This window comes from Labrus bergylta, chromosome 1, assembly GCF_963930695.1.
Source record: "Labrus bergylta chromosome 1, fLabBer1.1, whole genome shotgun sequence".
Classification (NCBI taxonomy): Eukaryota; Metazoa; Chordata; class Actinopteri; order Labriformes; family Labridae; genus Labrus; species Labrus bergylta.
The window spans coordinates 23,114,691-23,134,746 of record NC_089195.1 but is presented as its reverse complement, the minus strand read 5'-3'; the positions used below and the strand labels follow the sequence as shown (position 1 = coordinate 23,134,746).

The window sequence follows — 20,056 nt, the reverse complement described above, 5'->3', positions numbered from 1 at the left end:
ATTGTTTTGACATTCTTCATCTTTACTTGATTATGTGCCGGGTTGTTTGTCCTTCTTGCTAAAAACACGGAACAGGAACTTAAAATATTACCACGTGTTACAGCAGCATCATATAAAAAGCATGAGGCTAACAGACTGACACTTATCCAGATATCAAAATATGACACGACTATGTACATAGGGTGTGACCTACCTTCATATTTGATAAAAAAAAACAAACAAGGCTAATAAACCTACACTGTCAACTATCAAATCCTAGGTGGAGTCGAATCAATCAGCACACTAATAATGACTACAATTAAAGCTATCAATTTTAATAATTATTCTGATTCTAGCATCTAAAATATCAAGGCTTTAATGAATATTAATTATTACAATAACAACAATCTAAGTTCTTTGTAAAGTTTCAGCGATGGTTACTTTCAGGTTGCTGCTGCTGTCCTACAAGTGACCACCAGAAATGAAAAGGAAACTAAAAATAATCCGGCATCTCTCAGCTTTGATCAAGATTCTGAACTGTGATTTTGATTATCACATCTTCTGTTCTGAATTTGAGTTCAGATCCTTAAGCCTGATCATTTCCTGTTATTTGGAGTAGTCAAACGGGGATTGATGTCTATAACTTTCGACAATCATCATATTCTTTATGAAGCTTATATCACAGGTTTAACGTCTTTCCCCCGGCTCTCAGACAAGCAATCATAATATCCACTGTATTTTAAGTCGTAGCTAAAGTATATATTAGCTATAAAGGATCATTATTGTTAATTTACTCTCTCAGGATGGAGCCCAGTACAGGCCTTGTTCTCTTAATTCCTGGACATGACTTTGATAATCCTGTCTCATGATACCGTGACTCTTGTGTTTGCTTCATACAAAAAAAAGTGCAGCTTTTTTTTTTTCTCTTCTTCTTCATCTTCTTGTTTGTGATCTGCAGCTTTGAAGGAGATATGGCCGCCTTACTGGAGGAGGAACTTGTAAGCTCAGACAGTAGTTTTTGATGATTGGAGTTGATTTGAGGCTGTTAAGCGCTGTAATCCTCTTTGTATACAATAGTTACTGACAGCCATACAATAACATCTAACCATCAGCAGTGTTGTAAAGGTGCTTTATCTGTTAAAAACATTTAAAGAGCCACCTGTAGTGATTGATGTGGATTCAAAAGTTGTCTGATTAACTGCTAATAAAAGTTTGTGTTTGACCGCAGACTGATCTGCTGTGTTTGGACTGTAAAAAAAAAGTACAATAGTTGATGTGTGAATACCAGGCCCTCCTCAGCCTCTCGGTGACTCCCTGCACTCGTCAGCTGGGAGGATGTCCCACAACGGAAAGTCCTTGATTCTAAGAGGAAGCTTTACAGCGGGGCCCTGGGCCAGAGAGCTGTGACATGGAAGTGCCCACTAGAGGAGCAACATGCAGATGTGCTTCTGTTTCACAGGGTTTCCTCCACAGGAACTGTGTCCTGTCTGTACCCTCTCACACACCCCTCAATGTTGTCCTTAGCAAGTCCGAGGATTTCTTAAACTCTTCATTTCTCACGAGCTTGTTATCTTGTTATTTGGAAGTCCTTTCTCAGATTTTCATTCACGTTTCGTAAATGCTTCCAGTTGTGTGAACTCTGAAGTTCCAGTGGGGTCAGTTACGATCACTCCTACAGCTGGACGTCCTCTGTTGAACTGACTCACGGAAAATAATCATTTATGTTTCTTTTCCTCAATTTCAGTTCTCCTCTAAAATATCCACGTGAAGCTCTTTTTGTTTTTATCTCGCCGGCAGACAGGTTTAAAGGTAGCATGCCGTCCTTTGCTTTGGCACACTGCTGCTCTCTGTAAACACATTACTGATTCTGCTAAAGACCCGCATCAAAATCTTTCATTAAAACGGCATTAGAAAAAGACCACGCCATGTTACCGCTGCAACTGTGTGTAACCAGAAATTTCAGCGGGGTCAGTTACGATCACTCCTACAGCTGGACTTCCTCAGTTGAACTGACTCATGAAACACAATAATTTGTGTTTATTTTCTTCAGATCTGCTTTGAATGTGAAGGTACTTTTTGTTTTTCTCTCACGGGCAGGCAGGTTTAAAAGTAGCATTCAGTCCTTTGTTTTACGCATAATACAGATTCTGCTAAACACGGGAATCCAAATCTTTCATTAAAATCACATTACATAAAAATGTGAAGTCATGTGGGAGGAACGCTTTTTCCATCTCTGAAAAGAGCACGGCCATTTAATAGTGACTGTGCATTGTAGAGGTAAAAGGGGTGTAAGGAAAAAAAAAATCAACTTTTTTATTTGGCTAATCGGTCACTCCCTGCTAAGCGCTAAGGCTAACGCAGTAGAATGCAAATGGAGCAGCAAGAAATTCAGCCAATCACAATTCACAAAAACAGATGACTGGAGTAGATCGTGAAGTATATACTACAGTATGTATGTATGAAGTATGTACTCATTCAAAAATAGACTTTGAATCATGAATCCAGAATCGTTTTGGATCGAATCGTGACCCCAAGAATGGAAATAAAATCGTGAGACACCCAAAGATTCCCAGCCCTACTACATTGCTGGATGGCATCATAATGTTTTTGAGCTTCTTTTTTGGCAAATATGGCAAATAAGCAGGACAACTTAAAGCACCTTCTTCTGCGTAATTACTTTCCAAGCATGTTCACACATAATATCCCAAAATGTCAAAGATCAAATCAAACACTTGGTCTGTATTGAAAGGACAGTGTTGCTACAGACTTGTTTTGAGGATCTGGAAGTCATGAATGAAGTAATGCATGCTCTAGGGGCAGGGAGCTGAGGGGTGGAGGACTGTGGGAGAGGGTGGGGTTGAGGGCAAAGGTGGTCTCTGAGTGTGAAGCAGGGATTCATACTGGAAAAGATGGGACAGTGGAACAGGAAGGAGTGTGGAAAGGCGCAGCATGTAAAACCCTGGACCAGGCTAACACTAAGTGGCACATCTGATGAGACTGTAGAAAATCATAACAAACAACACTCCCCCAAGCTGCCAACCAATACACTGTGGACATCTTCAGCAGCTGAACTCTGACATATACATACCTTTACTGATTTGTTTTGGGGAAAACTTCAGCAGCAGCAGCCAGAACATGCAATGCTCAGTTTCCTGCTTTGAAACAGACAGACAGTAAAACTTGTTTTTTGTTTAATGCAACTTTTTCATACTGAAATGAAATGCTGCTGATTTTTTAGAGGCATGGCTGTGTTTAAGGAAGCATTCAGAAAACATTTAAAGAAGTCAAAACAAATTCTAGACATTGTCGCCTGAGGTTGTAAGCATACGAATGACAATTTCAACTGAGAAGGATATGCAGGCACTACAAACAAACTAGTGATACTGCTGCAACCACAATGACAGCATGTTGGAGCTTTACCCTCAACACACACACACACACACACACACACACACGCAGAGTGGCAGACCAATCTTTGTTGGACAACTAGTCAATTATCAAGTTAGATTTGTCATACCAGATATAGTCACAAATACCCAAAAAATCATAATTCATAGGTGATTATTTGCCGACTATCTTGGTTTTATGCCATTTAAGGCAATTTTGTAGAGTTGTTGTCGATACCCAAATCATTATCAGCATCTCAATACTGCCTAAACTGGTGTTGGCAAATTTGCTTGTCATCGATCCAATACCATAACCAGTTATTCCAGTAGCAACAGGCGAAAGGTTTTAGATAAATGATCTGGTGGCAATACCAAACAACAACAGCACAGTCCTAGTGTATTTAAAGCTACAAACATCTTAGCAATCAATGGTTTTCCACCAACAGTATGTATTTATTTTTGAAGTGCACTAGTATTATTAGCATACACTCAAGTCAGGGGAAGAGAATCTGTATCAGATCATCAAATGAACCTCAGGAGGATTGCCACCAAAAGCAAACTACTGCTGGACAGTGGAATCAAGTTAGATGTCTACTCTACGACGACAATGACACAAACAAAGTTGAAGTCAATGTTTGTTGGAAAACAATTAAATACAATGAACTGTAATGAAATGATAACAGTTCTAATACTAGCCTTATCTAGTCGTCAAATATTATCAGATTCTGTGGTGATATTTTGCTGCCTTTCTTCTTATTTTTAAGGACAGGAAAGGTGACTTTTGCCATGTTTTAAATGGATGTCTAATTTGTGTTCATAGAAGTATTAAGTTGAAGCAACAAATTCCCCTTAGACTGTGATAATGATAGAAATAGTTGACTTTTCCAACATGCAGACCTCTACTGGTGGTGGTACATTCATACTTTAGGATATATTGCATGTGGGCAGCTGCGTTCCCTGCATCACTCCACTGCTTTTGTCAACTGAACAATCACTACTGAATATTTAAGTCAGCTAAATGTATTCAATTTTATAACGCACCCTGCAGTTATATATTGCGGCGCCAGGTGGATCGGCCATCCAACAACATTGAATGAATATGCTGTGCGACAAATGTTGCAGCTGCCTGAGCCAATGAAAGAAAATTTTCATTTTTCATTCTTATCTTACTCTGATAGATAGAAAGATAAGGTTAAACCAAACATTGGATCATATCATTTATGATTGTCCTTATCATTATATTTGAATAAACACCTGGTTTAAAATACCTGCTTTACCTGATATATCTTGGGACTCTCTGTGTAACAAGATATTCTTCACCCAAAGGTGAACTTGCTCGATTTTAAAATGCCAAAACTGAAGGAAGGCAATGGTTGTCTGAGATTTTTTTCTTTGCTCACATATGTGTAATGTTGGCCTCTTGTTGTATTGGTTTTGTTACAGCAGTCTTGTTATAAAAAAGAGTCCCTTCTGCTTAGGTTTGTGGTGCTCCATGATCACCAGAGCCCTGTGATTCTGAGCCCTCCCCATTGTGTCATCTTTGTTTTTCTTCCCACCTCTTCTGACCAGGGGCACCGATGTTTATGTCACAGAGCTGGGCAGATTTCTTGTTTTCTTTTTTTGTTTTTTCCTGCTACAGAAACACTCTGACCTGTAGCATCAGACTAATGTAAGATGGGGTCTGTGTGACTCATGCACTAAAGCCAGCAGACTTATGTCTCTGGCTTTCTGCAGAGAAACTAGCCAAGTTTGACAGTTCCCAGGTTTGCTCTGAAATGCCTTTCTTTAAAAGGCAAAAAGCAGGAGAAGCCTTTGCCCTTCAGTGTGTGTGTGTTTGTGAGGTATTTCTATCTTGTGATGTATTTCTTCCCACTAGGACAGCGGCCATCATTTCAATCTGTTAGGCAGACCTCTCCTCTGACACTTTTGTTTATTGCTCCATTGATTGTAGCCACTTGATCTTTGCTATAGTAACTTCAATCCAAGCTTCACAGGGACACAAATGCAACTCCTTCCCTTCTAGTCTGAATGTTGCTGCCTGTTGTCAATTAATGCTTGTGCTCCATGTAACTGGATAACATTCATTCTTCTTGCTTTATGTAATGAAGTCCACACAGCCAGGCCTCATATGTATTCTCATATTATGTGTCCAGCCTGCAGTGAGTTAAACATGCATTCAGCCTTCGTAATCAGATTGTAGATGGGTGTGATTTGTACACCGTGCTCACATATGGCTCTAATAAAGAGCCTGCAAATTTATCCTTTGACATCACTGTTCAGGGAGTACACTCACTAATTGTCCGCAGTGCCCTGAGTCGTCATGGTGCTGTACCCTACCCCTAACACTTAATATTATATAATAAAGTCCAATAGTAAAATATAAAAAAGCCAAATTCACTTTGGTCATATGTGGGGAATGTTATATGAAGGGGTTATCACATTTGATTAAAAACAAGACAAAAGTAAATAATCGTCAATGCAACAGTAAAAATCTAATTACACATGAAAATGCTTCAGTTGTGTTCGTTTCTTTCTGTCTTACCATTAGCTCCTCATTATCTTTTACAATACAATGGATACCTTATGTCCGGCACAGTATAATGTGTAGAGGCTTTGTTCAGGTGTGTCAAAGTTCAGTGTTGTGTTGTCAAAACATGTTTTTACAATGTGAGGGAGCAGCTGAAGTTTCCACTCCACATTCATGCATGTTTGGGGATAATTTGAGCCCTGCAGTTGACCAACAATGACTTCATAAGGGTCACTGAGTATACCGATCAGGATAATGTGGGGGAAAATGAATGGTAAGCTTGTGTTGTTTTTTTATTTTTTAATGCTCACTTTATCAAGATAGACTGTTACAAAACTGCATGTAAAACTAATGCTACCATCAGTTTATACATGTACTTTTTTATTAACATTACAACACATGCTGTAGCTTAAGCTTCAGTGTTTGGATGCCATTCAGGTGGAAAGTGTGTTCAAGTTAGGGCCGACCGATATAGGATTTTTGGATTTGTTAGATATAAGGGAGAAAAAAGAAATCTGATACCAATATATTGGCCGATATCTTTCTTATATCTATCTTTGATCTGTAGAGATAAATATAGATATACACATGTATTGCATTGATCCCTCAAATGCAGTTATCAAACACTTGTGGAAAAGATATGTAATGAAGAAAAGATGGTCACTCAACTGTGAAGTAACTGTACATGTATTTGTGTCACCACTTGACACTCTGGAGAGTGATAAGTCACTTTAATCATCACTTGTCACTTTATCTTGTCATTCTCTTCAAATACTGTCTCAATTCTTAATTCCCCCCAGTTAACTTCAACATTCATTTTTGTACTGTATATACCCCCTGTTTTTATTTTTTATTTTTATTTGTATTTATCTTATCTACTCTGTTTAATGTGTATTTGAGCTTTCTTGTCTGTGCTGCTGTAACGCCCGAATTTCCCCTCTGGGGATCAATAAAGTACTATCCTATCCTATCCTATCCTATAATGCTTGTTGTAATCCATATAGTAAACTCTGCTGGTGAAAGAGAACTGCTAGTGTCATACAATGAAACTCAAATAAAATGCTATTTGACCGTTTAATAAATCTAGTAATATCGACACATATCTGCTTTAAAAGTAGCCGATAGTTTTATTTAGCTATAAACTGGAATCTGTAGTATGACATACTCATCTTCCCTTTTAGGTCAGGTTGCTTCAAAGCTAAGAAAGCTGCACAGTGCAGAAACCTGGTCATCCTGTTAGGATAATTCATTAGCAGATCAAACAAAGACTATAGATGGTCCGTGATTAAACTTGCCATTGAGATGGGGGTGCAGTGATGGAAAACAGCAAAAGGCCTCAGACCAAGACTTGGGAAAAGCCAGAATTAAAAGGAACACAGTATAGAGGAAGAAATATTAACAATCCTGACAAAAATATAGTTTTGATAGCAACAGTAGTTCCCTTATTCAGCCTAAGACGTAGTGTAATACTCTGTAAAGTCAAAACTGATCTATTATCATTACTTTAGATAGCTTGTATTCATTTGGAGTCATGTCTCTGGCTACCTTACAAATGTTTGTCCAATTAAGAAAATCCCTTTAGCTCTGTTTTGGGCTAAATCAACTCTTAAGAATCCTACAGACACGTTGACAGTTATGCTTGGAGGGAGGTTTTATTTTTGCCCAGCTATGATATGTGTGTTTAGGTGTGGTGAGCTATTGCACAAGTTTTTATAGCTCACCCCAGGATTTTAAAGGATTACAGGTGTAGTTGTTTGAACATGCCATTAGTAGCCTGATAGAAATACATGCTGTGAATGAGACGTGGACGTAGGAACCATGGATCATTCATTGGTGTGTTAATAATTGCTCAGAGGTCCAAGTTTGGCTTTTTTTCCATTGCAAATGTTTTTGGGAGCCGTAAATTGTCATATCAGGACAAGAGGGGGGTAAAGCTTTGATAGACACATATCCCAGTTTACAGGTTGCATGGTAGCTACTTGCACACGTAATGAATGGACAAGCCAGGGTCAACCTTTAAAAAATTATATATTTTATTGATTAATTCTCAATATAACTATGGTTTAAAAAGAAGCATCATGCCGTGTTAAAACACACTGAAACAGGTTAACAGCGGGGTCATATTCTAATAGACTTCTACAGTCATTTTGAACTCAGTAAAATCTCACCCTGCTGGCCATGAGAAAGAATGCAGGTTTAAAGAGCTCATATTATGCCCTTTTTGGGGTTCATATATTTAATCTATGTACCTACTTTTGTACGTTCACAATAGCTAAAGTTTGAAATAAGCGTCTGTTTTCATGTACTGCTCCTCCTTGCTCCCTCTCCGCTCTGAGTCCGTCAGCTGCACTCTGTTGAGCCCACACTGTTAGACCCCACGTGGGCCAAGTCTGCTCTGATTGGTCTGCCGATCCACTCTGTCGTTATTGGTCAGTTGCTCAGGACGCGTCTCGGAAATTTCAACATGAGCTGCAGGGCTTGCCACAACGAGCCAATGGACTTAGATCAGTGATCTCACACTTTTATCAAGGGGGGCTAGAACCGAGTGTTACATGCGGCTAATGCTACAGCTAACAGGAGGACGTAGGAGAAGCCGCGTTTCCGCGGACATAGATGTGCCTAAACATGCACAGGACACTTGGAAAACACACTAAAGGGCATATAAAACCAGAAAAAGCATAATATGGGACCTTTAAGGCACATTAAACAACTGTTGGACCTTGAGGCCTAGTCCACTTATTAAAAACTGTCTATGGTTAGTCAGAGTTCCCATGCTAATAAAGTGAAGCTGTTTTCATGCCCATGCCAACAGTTTAAAAAAAGGTGTCTAAACACAGGACAAGAAAGCATATCAGTGTCAGAGTAAAACATTGTCTTCATGACAAAACCATGCTTCATTATTTCTGATTGGTGTGGTCACAATAATCCAGATTGTCAGTTATTTGCTGTGCTTACAGTTTTGTTATTACATTGTGTTTGACAAGTAGACAATGAAAACACAAACAGAGGTGATATATGATCATAGAGGTGCTATCAGCACTACCGGCCTGCATCCAGACCCACATCCATGGATAAGGCAGACCAGTTTATCCTGTTGAAGTAAAATTCAATGGAACTGATGCTTATAAAATTCAAGTTTTTTTTTATAGACTATACCAATAAAGAATTGTGTCTATTGTCAGCATTCATTCTGTGTGCTGCAAATTAAGGAGTATTGCCTGAACCAGTGATCAGAGTCCCCTTTTATGGACTCACAAACCCTGGTCTGGATTTAAGCTGTCTCTGTGTGGTTTGGATTCCATTTAGGTTTTCACAGTCACTTCAAAGAAAATTGCTATGTTCAGTGCTTGCTTCCAAAATATGGTTTTACAGGCATATATTTGTCTTACCTTTATTTTGAAAGTAATGCCCGTAACTCATACTTAAAACCTCCCATATTGTATTTTATCAGGTGTGTTTACATCAGTTAAAAGCCACCTCCATGACACAAACATGTTGGCCAAGAAGTAAAAGCTTTTACTTTATTACTAACATGAGATTCAAAGTGAGTTATTGTGGTTGACAGAAGTTTATAATATATTTTTTGAGCTCCAAATGGTTGTCCAATGAATCTTGACAGAAACTGACAATTCTCCTCCCTTCAGACCTCATCACTGCTTTAAAGAGGTACCTGAGCCATAAGACTGGAACCTGGACCTGCTATTTTTTTTCAGTCTTTAAATGTTGACTGTATTGTGTTTACCCGGTCTGTTTGATAGCTATCTCAACTGACAAATGCAGACCTGCACTAGTCTTGAGTAATGATCTCATGTTAGGCCTGTGCAGTGTCTTGCAGCAGTTCACAGACCAAAACAATTAAATATTATGAGCCGTATGAAACCTATTTTTGGAACTAAGCATATATTTTCTTACTTCCTAGTTTTGAAAGGATTATCAGTCTTTCTCTATCTTTTTTTCTGTCCATGTACTCTCTTTTGCAGTGTTCATTCTCTAACAATGATTACCTCACCCACAAGAAACGAAAGCACATTTTCTAAGAATGTTATACAAAGACCAGCTCAAAGAACAAACAATTGTAAAAATGCAATGCACAAGCTGTCCTATTGTTTGGGTTGCAACCCTGAGCTTCCTGTAGTTCCATAAATAAGACAAATTGACTAAATGATTAATCAAACACAGGTGGTGTTTGGCTAAAGAGCTAAAGAGCAAGCAGCAGTGGATTTGAAACTGTTTGAAATAAAGTATTGAGGTAAAAGCTGTGCCCTTTGTGCTCAGCTCAGGCAGAAATAGTCCAACACCTCTCACATGTTTGGGCTTTGGGCCTTACTGCTGGTTTAATCCATAGCATGTGGACACACACAGCTCGGACAGGGTGCAGTGTGTAGTAGTAGCAGCAGAATCAAGACACTGCAAATAGCCCAAAGAAATGAATTGAAGAAGTGTTTGTTCTTGACTGTAACTCTCATATTTAGTATAATCAATAACAAAAGGCTTATTAACAAATAGTCTGTAGGTAATCGCTTAGCGCTGAGTATCAATTCCTGAAGAGAATATAATTTGGCTTCTAGTTTCTTCTTTAACAAACGGGGGATAATCCAGCCTATTAGGATGCCAGTGGATTTATTTATTTATTAGGATCCCCATTAGCTGTACCCTAGAGCAGTGGTTCTCAAACTTTTTAGACTGAGCGCTGAGACTGAGACTAGCGCTAGAACTGGCACTCAAACTCCACACAACACTGACATTTGCCCAAATCAAAAAAAGTGCAGCACAATAAAAATGACAACTTTATACCAACAACCTGTTTGAGAATATTTAGTCTCCAGTGTTTCCCACACAAAGACGATACCTGGGCCCAAGTATATTTCCGGCCTGTTCTTATTTAATTTTTCATTTATTCATAAAATTGCTGCGTGCCTGAGAGAGAGAGAAAGAGAGAGCGGGGGAGAGAGAGAGTGCAGGCTCCGTGCAACCAGAGCCTCTGTATTATAAGGCTCTGCGTTCAACATAGCAAAACTCCCTTTAAAAAAAATCCTTCTCGACTCCTGTGCATAGTTAAGACACAGCAAAATAGAGCAGAATCACATCAGCTTCAGAGCGAGAGAGAGAGGGTGAGCGACTGTCCGTACACTCTTGTAAATGCATCACAACGGAAGCATCTCCTGGCTCTGTTTTAAAAATGTTAGTGTACAGCTGCTTGCCACCGATTCTGTGCTAATCTCCAATAAATAACAGAATATATGTTAATGTAGGCCTACAGCTGCTTGTCTGTGCGCGTGAGCATGAATTGAGAAGATTAAAGTCGTTTGTTGCAAAAACTTGATTAATTTAGAGGGGGAAACACATTTGATATAAATACAACCCAATAGATACAAGACAGATAAGATAAGAGTACAACAAAAAAAAAATGATGTTTTATGCTGAACGTTTTTTTTTTTTTTTTTTTTTTTATATTGTGGAGATTTCTTTGCATACCACCACAGGGAGCCCGCGTACCACCGGTGGTACGCGTACCATAGTTTGAGAACCACTGCCCTAGAGCACAGCTAGTCATGCTGGGGTCCACATAAAAAAAAACACCTTTAAATTATAGGTATATAAAAATGTACATATGAAAACATAATTAAGCACAAACGTCTGCACATTTAGACGAGGACTTGTTTCTTTATTTGCTTCTTTTTGTTTATTTAGTCAATGAGGGGGGTTCCCATGTTTTCTTTGCTCTATATATTACTGTACCATTTTCTTGTTTTAGCTAACTGTACTGATATAAATGTACAAATGTGTAAACACCTTTATTTAGCGGCCTTCTTTTTCTCAACTTTTAGCCAGCGAAGACGAGTGTGCATGCCGTTGATGTTAGCACCATATGGACTGTAGAGCCAGGCATGCTGCCTTGTTCTCTATTAGTAGATGACCTGATCGATTAAGATGCATACCACGCTTCTATGACATCCAGTTTTTTAAATCTTAGACTTGATCTCTGTTGCATATTCTCGACATTTCTTGGTATTATTAGGGATTTTTAAACCAAAAAAGTCAGTATAAAGTATTTTCTGTAATGACTACATTCCAGCTAGCTGTTGAGTGTGTTTGTAGTCAACACATAAGTTGAGCAGTCTGAGCTGTGCTCACTGGTTGTAGTGTAGAAGATCTTTCCTATAGGGTCCCAGCAATCAGCCACATCCAATGATGCTGCTTCTCTGTATACGGCTCAGAGCTCCCGTCTTAAAATACCCACACTGCATTCTGTCATGCTTCCCCCGGGAACTGCAGTGGGTCAGAGATCCCACTCCAGGGAATCTGTTTGCTGTTTGGAAAATAGATTTAGTTTGCTGTGTTTACTGTTGTTGGGGAGTGGTTGTGGTTAGAGTTTTTACAGAACTCCTCACACCTTTGTTGTTTTGTTTTTTTTGTTTGTTTTAATCAAGATATCAAGGCTGTTTATTTTACAACACAAGAATTTTACAATGATACGCTGCCTAGTCAAACAAACACAAACAAATATATCTACATTTTTTTGAATATAATTCATTAACAATGAATAAAATAAGATGGAAACAATATACAGTTACATGCAGAAAGTAATTTTAGTTTTGTTTTTGACCCACACTTCAGGTAGGGTGCTTCCTTTTTCCAATGCAGATGTTTCTAGATTTGCCACCGATTATAAACGCTTTAGCAATAAGATAGAGATCCAGGAACTTGTGTCCAGAGTGATGTAGCGGTTTCAGTGAGTGCTGCCTTTTCAACCATGTTAGGTCACCACGTTGCTCACCTGTTGTTCTGCTAGAGGTTAAGCTTTGCATTTACACCCAGAAAGTCAGCCATTGATTTCTGATATGGTTAACAGCAACAAGATGTAAGGGTTTTTAATTGATTTCTTGTGGGTGACTAACTTGTAGTTTGAGGTCTATTTAGCTTGAAAATCATTTATATCTCATAACACAACAAAACTGTAAGAGGCTTTAGGGTTTGTTCCACAGAACTTTATTTAGTAGAATAAGAGAATTGTGCCGTTTTTTAGGGTGTTAGGGCTTTTCAATACATGGTAATATGACTTTTACTCATTAAATGTGCCATGCTTGTGTTTTTGTGTGTCATCTGTTCAAAAGATGTAGCACTGGATATACAAGGGACTTTTATGGCACTAATAAACAAACCAGAATATCAGCGTTTGCTCTGAGATTACATTTAATTTCTATTACTCTACCTGAACAAGCTTAATGTTATCATGCATCTTGAATGGTGAAACAAAAATATGATATGTTTCCCACATTGAGCAGCTCTAGAAGTAAACTTTCATCCATTACATTTTAGACGATGATTAAAGATGATTAAATAAAGCTGTCTATGGTGTGGGGTGTCTGTGATACCTGCCCTCGTCACACAGCAGGGTTTTATTTGTAACAGGATGTAGCAGACCATAGACTAACAGGATGTATGCAGAGTGGTTAACAGAGTGCATAAGACCTACCGGTACTTGTCACAATGTTTTCTATTTTTGTAATGAAAATGAAGATCCGAGCCTTACAGTGATATTTAGTAATTGTAATGTTTGTAGTCTAAATGCTTCTTTTTCTCCAGAAAAACTTGACAAGATGCATTATGATTGAGTGTTCTTAAGTGTTCTGCCTCCTTTTTAAATGCAGTGCTTGTAATGGTAATTCTATTTCATATTTTCTTACAGAGCTCGGCATGGCACAGCGGAAGTTTGCCCAGTGCCTGGGAGAGTTTCAGTTTGAGTACATCGGAGACGCAAAGACAGACGATGAGAGATGTATTGGTAAGTGCGGCTGTGCCTCCACACATGACAGAAGCTAACCACAAGTTTTGTAACGACTGAACAGACACACACTGTAAATGTTTGTTTATAGTTCTTCCTCTACCAGCAAATTAAAACTAGCCTCTGGTTTAGCAATTGTGGTGGGAACAGCTGATAATCATAATATGTTTGTGGCTGTCATTGTATATACAAGAGAGAAAAAGAGAGAGAGAGAAAGACAGAGAGAGAGGACGAAAGTTTGCATTTGTCACCATGTTTTTTTTTCTTCAGATGAGTCTTTGCAAGAGTTCTCCTCATTCCTCAAGAACCTAGAAGACCAACGAGAGCTCATGGTGAGAACAACCAGTCCAAACCTGCTTGAGAGCCAGGGAAAATACCTGAGTGTGTGTGTGTGTGTGTGTGTCTCTGGCTCTGTGTGTGTGTATGTGTGTGTGTGTGTGTGTGTGTGTGTGTCTGTCTGTCTGTGTGGTATACTGGAATTGAATTATTTTATTGTGTACGCCTGCACTGTGTGCATTTCCCCCAGCCTCCACCTGTTATTGCCCATATTAGGTAGTTGGATCTATTTGCTTCTGATTCCGTCATCTACCAGAGATCCGGCCGGCACTCATAAAGGGATTTTCTCCAATGTACAGTCCAGCCACAGTATCCAGTAATGCAGAGCAAACCACTAACCTGAGGGTGGATAATGCTGATAATGTTCAAACTGTGCCTTCACTTGAGCCTGTCTAAGGGTCACTGTCACAACAACCGTACTGGGAGTAGCTGCAGGACAGAAGTACATATCCACATAATTACAACCAAGTTTTAAATACCACGACAGATTCACATGAGCTACTACCAGCAACAAGGTCAACCTCAATACAGCTGGTTACGACATACCGACCATAAAAACAGTTTCTGCACAGGGCAGCCATGTTAAAGTTTCTAGTTTATAAACCACTCAAATCATACTTTGGGTATGGAGGAAGTTACAACAGTTTTAAAGGAGGTCTGATTTAGAAGGTGACAGCGGGTCATGAACTGCGACAATTAATGCTTAAAGTGTCATAATAGTTTTCAAAAGAAGCAAAAGCATTACAAGATGCACAATTCAGTATTTGCCACTTTCTATAAACAGCCATTGTCTTGTAATGTCTGCTTGTATTGTCTGAGGTTAGGGAGTGGGCCTATCATCATCAGCAGCTGACTGAGCTGACTGAGATGACTGTTTTAGCGCCCTGCTCAGACAGTAATGGTAAACACTCTGCTCGCCTCAGCACAGCACTGCTCAGCACTGTGGGATGACATCACAGTGCAAAGTAAGGAAAAGTAGGACGGGCACGCAAGCCCAGACGTGTCCTGCAGTCAGCACAGCCGAAGCACAGGAGGAATGAGGAAAACTACAATGACTTTATTAATGTATTATAGGCAGAGAGAGATACTTTTGGAATGGAAGTTATGTAATCTTAGTTATGTAACTCAATATATCAAGGCCAGTGGGGCATCAATCATAACGCAGCACGCCTAGAGGCCAAGAAACTGTACACTCTTACCACTCTTCACACACACACACTGAAGACTGCAAAATGTTATTCTGTCATATCACATATCAGTGGGATTTTTCATTATGTTATGTAATAATGAAGTATTTTGTGTTTGTTTAGATGAGAAACATAACAGAAACGTTAATGAAACCCCTGGAGAAGTTCAGGAAAGACCATCTTGGTACAGCAAGGGTAATGTATGATGCTCTACTTCCTAGTTTAGCTCCTGACTGATTTTGTTTTGTATGCTATGTGCGCCCTAATTATTGTTTAACAGCAATATTTACAAGTTTTATGCGAATACATATATGTTCTACTACACACAGGCATCTTGGGTTACTTCACCCCTTGACCAAGTGTTTTCTTCTCCACGTGTGTTTGTGCACTTTCCACTGTACCTCCCCGTAGGCGGAAAGAAAGAAGTATGAGAAAGAAACGGAGAAGTACTACAGCTCTCTGGAAAAGCTTCTGAATATGTCAGCGAAGAAGAAGGAGCCACAGCTACAAGAGGTATTTATCCTCGTCTGAACTCTGACAGTTACGAAACATGCAAAGTGAAAGGAAAACGGGTATCTTGTTTGGTTTTAGAAGCCCTGTTTTAGGTTTTTGTCTTGGTGCCACGGTGGGAGAACCTCTCTGTAAAGCCTCTCTGAGTTTCCACTGATATGCCTTGCAGCAACAGTTTCCCTGGCTTGTTCTGAAAGGAAACGTGTACTTACTTTTGCTGTACTTTCAGGGTCAAGACATGTTGTAGAACGTTTGGGGAACAATCCACTCTACAGTATCATGAACAGGAATTATGTGAAACATAGTATCTCTACTAAAGCTATCTCTGTCGTCGCCATGTAAGGCTGACCCATACGTTGTATACTCTATCCATACAGGACACTTGAAGCTGTTGACATTATTACTGCAGGGTGTTCTTTTATTTGTAAGACAGAAGAGATCCAACTTATTTCTATCAGGCTTAGTTCAAAGCCACAGGAGTGACTTCATCAACACTACAGCAGTTGTTAAATCAGAGCTTTTAAAGTTCATAAAACATTTTTTTCAGTAGTTAACATTTAACAGATGAAGAGTTCAGTTAGTGAGTTTGCCGTAGAAAGAAGGTGACTTATTACGCCTAAAGATGCTTTACATATATTTACAGTAGCATAATTTTACTTTGACAACACGTCCTCTGTGATATATACTGTATGTATTTCATCTACCTGATGTGTTACACTGTGTAGCTGTGTTGTACACAGTACGTTAATACATCTAAGAACTACTTAGAATATTTTGGTGTGCAAATCTTCCTCCTGGGTTCTCATGTTTCCTTCCACAGTCCAAACTAAGAGACTTACAGGTAGCTGAAGATTAACTGGCAGCTCTAAATTGTCTATAGGTTTAAGTATGAGAGCGTCTCAACTGACTAAACACGTTAACCACATCACATCGAAAGCAAGGCAAGGAAGCTTTATTTACACATCAGCAACATAGGGGCAATTCAAAGCGCTTTACATTGACAAAAAATAATGAATATACTAAATGTAATGAGCTTTTAGAATACAGCAGCTATATCGGAACAATTAAAATAGAATAAAATAATTTAGAATAAAAAGCTCTGACGTTTAATGGGAGAGAGACTTTAATAGAATTAATATGGTGACAGTAAATATTGTACTAGGTTCACAATATAAGTTTTACATTTCACCAAATGCAACAGAGGACAGGAAGGTGCAGGAGAGAAAACAAGCACATGCAAAGGCAAACAGGCGAAGATATAGACATGCAAAAGTTTTTAATGTTGAGGCTCATTTGGGATAATCAGGAGGCTGCTTAAATCTGTGTGCAGGATAGTAGCAGAACAGTAGACTGTTTCCTTTAAAACTCAAAGGGCCTATATTGGGACTATACATATTCAGTATATACTGGTCTCTCTGGTGCCAAATTTGCATGTACGTAACTGTAAAGGACAAGAAGGTAATGAATGAATGGAAATGTTTATAATACCATGGCTGCTGCTCTGGAAGAGCAATCACTCAACCGTTACACAAACTGCTTCTGTTGTTTTTCCATTTAGGTTGTGTGTCTCTGTGTAGCTAAAGAGTGTCATCTGGTGCACAGATTATAAATCCCTTTTAGGACAAACATGTTATTTGTGCATATAAAAGTTTATTTGAATTGAGTGCCACCTGTATCTGTGTTTAACAATACATCAAACAGTATATCCCCCTTGTAAAATGTTTAATGCTGTGACAAAAAACCCTCCAATTGCAGTGCACTATAATGTTTCATCTCTCTGCCTCAATAACTCTGTCTGTCTCTATAATCATCGTGATGTGTGTTCTCCCCCCTTCTGCAGGCAGACTTCCAGGTGGAATCCATGAGGCAGCACTTTCAGGAGGAGTCACTGGACTATGTGTGCAAACTGCAGGAGATCCAAGAGAGGAAGAAGTTTGAGTGTGTGGAGCCGGTGAGTGAATGACCACAGTGGCACGTCAGCACTGATCTGGTTTATCTTTCACAATAAAAGCTGAGGGCAATATGGAATGTGACACATGGTGTTAAGTTTCTGTCTTACATTCAAATGACTGTCATACTCTACATTGTGATTACTTCTTTGAGTTACAGAGTTTCTGTTTCACCTGCTTTTGACTCTTTATATATAAATATGATGTAAATTAACGTCTTGTTTGTGTCTCTGCCTGTGTTGTGATCTTTTTTAGATGCTGGCCTTCTTTCAGACGGTCTTCACCTTTTATCATCAAGGTTTCGAGCTTGCCAAGGACTTCGACCATTATAAAAGAGCACTGCAGATAAATATACAAAATGTAAGGGCTAACACTGTTTTATTTATTTATTTATTTTTAACAGGGATCAGATCAATCTAAACAAGAAATCTGTTGCTTGGAAACAAAACATGTTATTTTCTACCCCAAAACAGGAAAAGAGTCTTGTACAAATAGTTTTGAATTAAATAAAGAAGAGTGATAAAAGGCAGCAAGTCCCCTTAAGATTATCAATGGGGAAAGAAAACCCTGATATGATATTGAAATGTCAAGGTTCTCTACGCTAACTAAACACCACACCCTTAAACATAGTTTCATTCTTAGTTTTAGATAACAGCTAACTGTTCCATTGATTTCAGGGAAGATAAAGGGACTTTCAAAGGAAGTTCATTAGATTTGCAGTGACCTCATATTAAGAAGTTCTTCCTACATAAAACATTGACTATTATGATTTGACTTCCTGGAGTTTATGTTTACTTCCTCTCCCTCCCAGACAAGAGGTCGATTCGAAGGCACACGGTCAGAGGTGTATGAGCTGATGAAGAGGATCAGGGAGGCGCCTCAAGAATACAGACAGACCAGTGCCATCAGCTGTGAAGGCTACCTCTATGTACAGGAAAAACGTAAGACCTTGATGTACTCAAATGTTTTTTTTTTTATTGAAGGTTGCATATTGCAGACACAAGGTGAAAATACTAATCCCAACATAATGTGTCCAGTTTCATGTTAACATCTTTCTTTCGACTCCCCTAGTGTAAGTGTGTTAGGGGAGTTTTACCCATACTTTTTTTCTCGTACACAACGAATAATTAACATATACAATAAAAGGTGACTTACAGAAAATAAATAAGATTTACCCTTAAGAAAGACATGATGGGCTGTACAGGAACATGAAATCTGAAGGTCTGTAAATGGGCTCCTTCTATTATTATAATGATTACTTTCTTTCTCTCTTATTTAGCTTTTTATTTGTTCTTGTGTTGTTTTATGTGCCTTTTTTGTCAGAGCTCCTTGTTTAAAAGATTTGAGATAAATATGGTAAAAAAAAAAAAAAATGCGCTGCATTCTGAAGAGGTAATTGTCTTGAATTATGACTGTGTATAACCCCTGCAATAAAGTGATAGAAAAAAAAAAGGCAAAATGGTTTTCCAGAGGTTTAAATTCCAGAGGTTTTTGATGAGAGTTTTGTAGAGGGATTGACGTGGCACTCAAATTTGGACTAACTTGTCATTTTCTTGCATTATAGAAACAATTTTACCGGCAGCAGAAATAATAAAGCAGAGAGCATCTGCAAAATATTGCTGGAAAAAAAACAATCAATGTTAACATTTTCAATTGCATGTTTTATTGTTATTTTATGTCTTTATTTTTTAGAGACAGGTCAGTGGCTAGAGTCAGAAATGGGGGAAAGAGAGAGTGGGAAATGACACTAACCACTAGGCTACCGGTGTCCTCAATTGTACTGTTTTAGCTGTGTTTGCTCACAAGTTTTGTAGTTGTAGATGTTTTCGATGTAAGTGCTGCAATAAGCCCATCATTTTTGCTTTTTTTTCCTGTAGGGCCCCCTCCCTTTGGTTCAAGTTGGGTCAAACGCTACAGCACATTTGTCAAAGAGCAGAAGATCCTGCACATGGTGACCTTTGACCACAGATCGGGTGGAAAGATTGTGAGTGTTTTTTTTTAATCTGTCTAATCATAGAACAAGCAAAGCATGTTGTACTACAAGCCGCAAATTTCTTTCTATACAATATCTAACTTTTCAGAACTACTCTTTGTGACTCCTTTTTTTTAGCACCACTACTTTCTGTGCAGTAATTGTTTTTTATTGTTCCCCTCAGGGGGAGAAGGAGTCAGTCACGCTCAAATCTTGTGTCCGCAAAACGACAGACATGCTGGACAGGAGGTTCTGCTTAGAGCTCGACATTACAGATCGGTATGTAACCACCTTCCATCACTTTCAAACACACTGCAATGATATCTTGCCCATAGGTTTTATTTAACATGTCCTAAATCAGTGATTCTCAACTGGTGGGTCAGGACCCAGAGGTGGGTCACGGAGCCATTTTCAGTGGGTCGTG

The 20,056-nt window shown here is 38.8% G+C and overlaps 1 protein-coding gene across 2 annotated transcripts in view; it reads left to right on the top strand.

The window, feature by feature from the left end:
- Positions 1–20,056, top strand: part of arhgap10 (Rho GTPase activating protein 10) — a 52,118-nt gene that overhangs the window by 3,019 nt on the left and 29,043 nt on the right. For both annotated transcript variants that reach the window (XM_065956969.1, XM_020628642.3), the window contains exons 2-10: positions 13,583–13,678; positions 13,949–14,010; positions 15,325–15,396; positions 15,613–15,714; positions 17,552–17,662; positions 17,916–18,020; positions 18,472–18,601; positions 19,538–19,644; positions 19,817–19,911. In XM_065956969.1, coding sequence (XP_065813041.1) covers positions 13,583–13,678; positions 13,949–14,010; positions 15,325–15,396; positions 15,613–15,714; positions 17,552–17,662; positions 17,916–18,020; positions 18,472–18,601; positions 19,538–19,644; positions 19,817–19,911 — 880 coding nt within the window. The remainder of the gene's footprint in view (positions 1–13,582; positions 13,679–13,948; positions 14,011–15,324; positions 15,397–15,612; positions 15,715–17,551; positions 17,663–17,915; positions 18,021–18,471; positions 18,602–19,537; positions 19,645–19,816; positions 19,912–20,056) is intronic.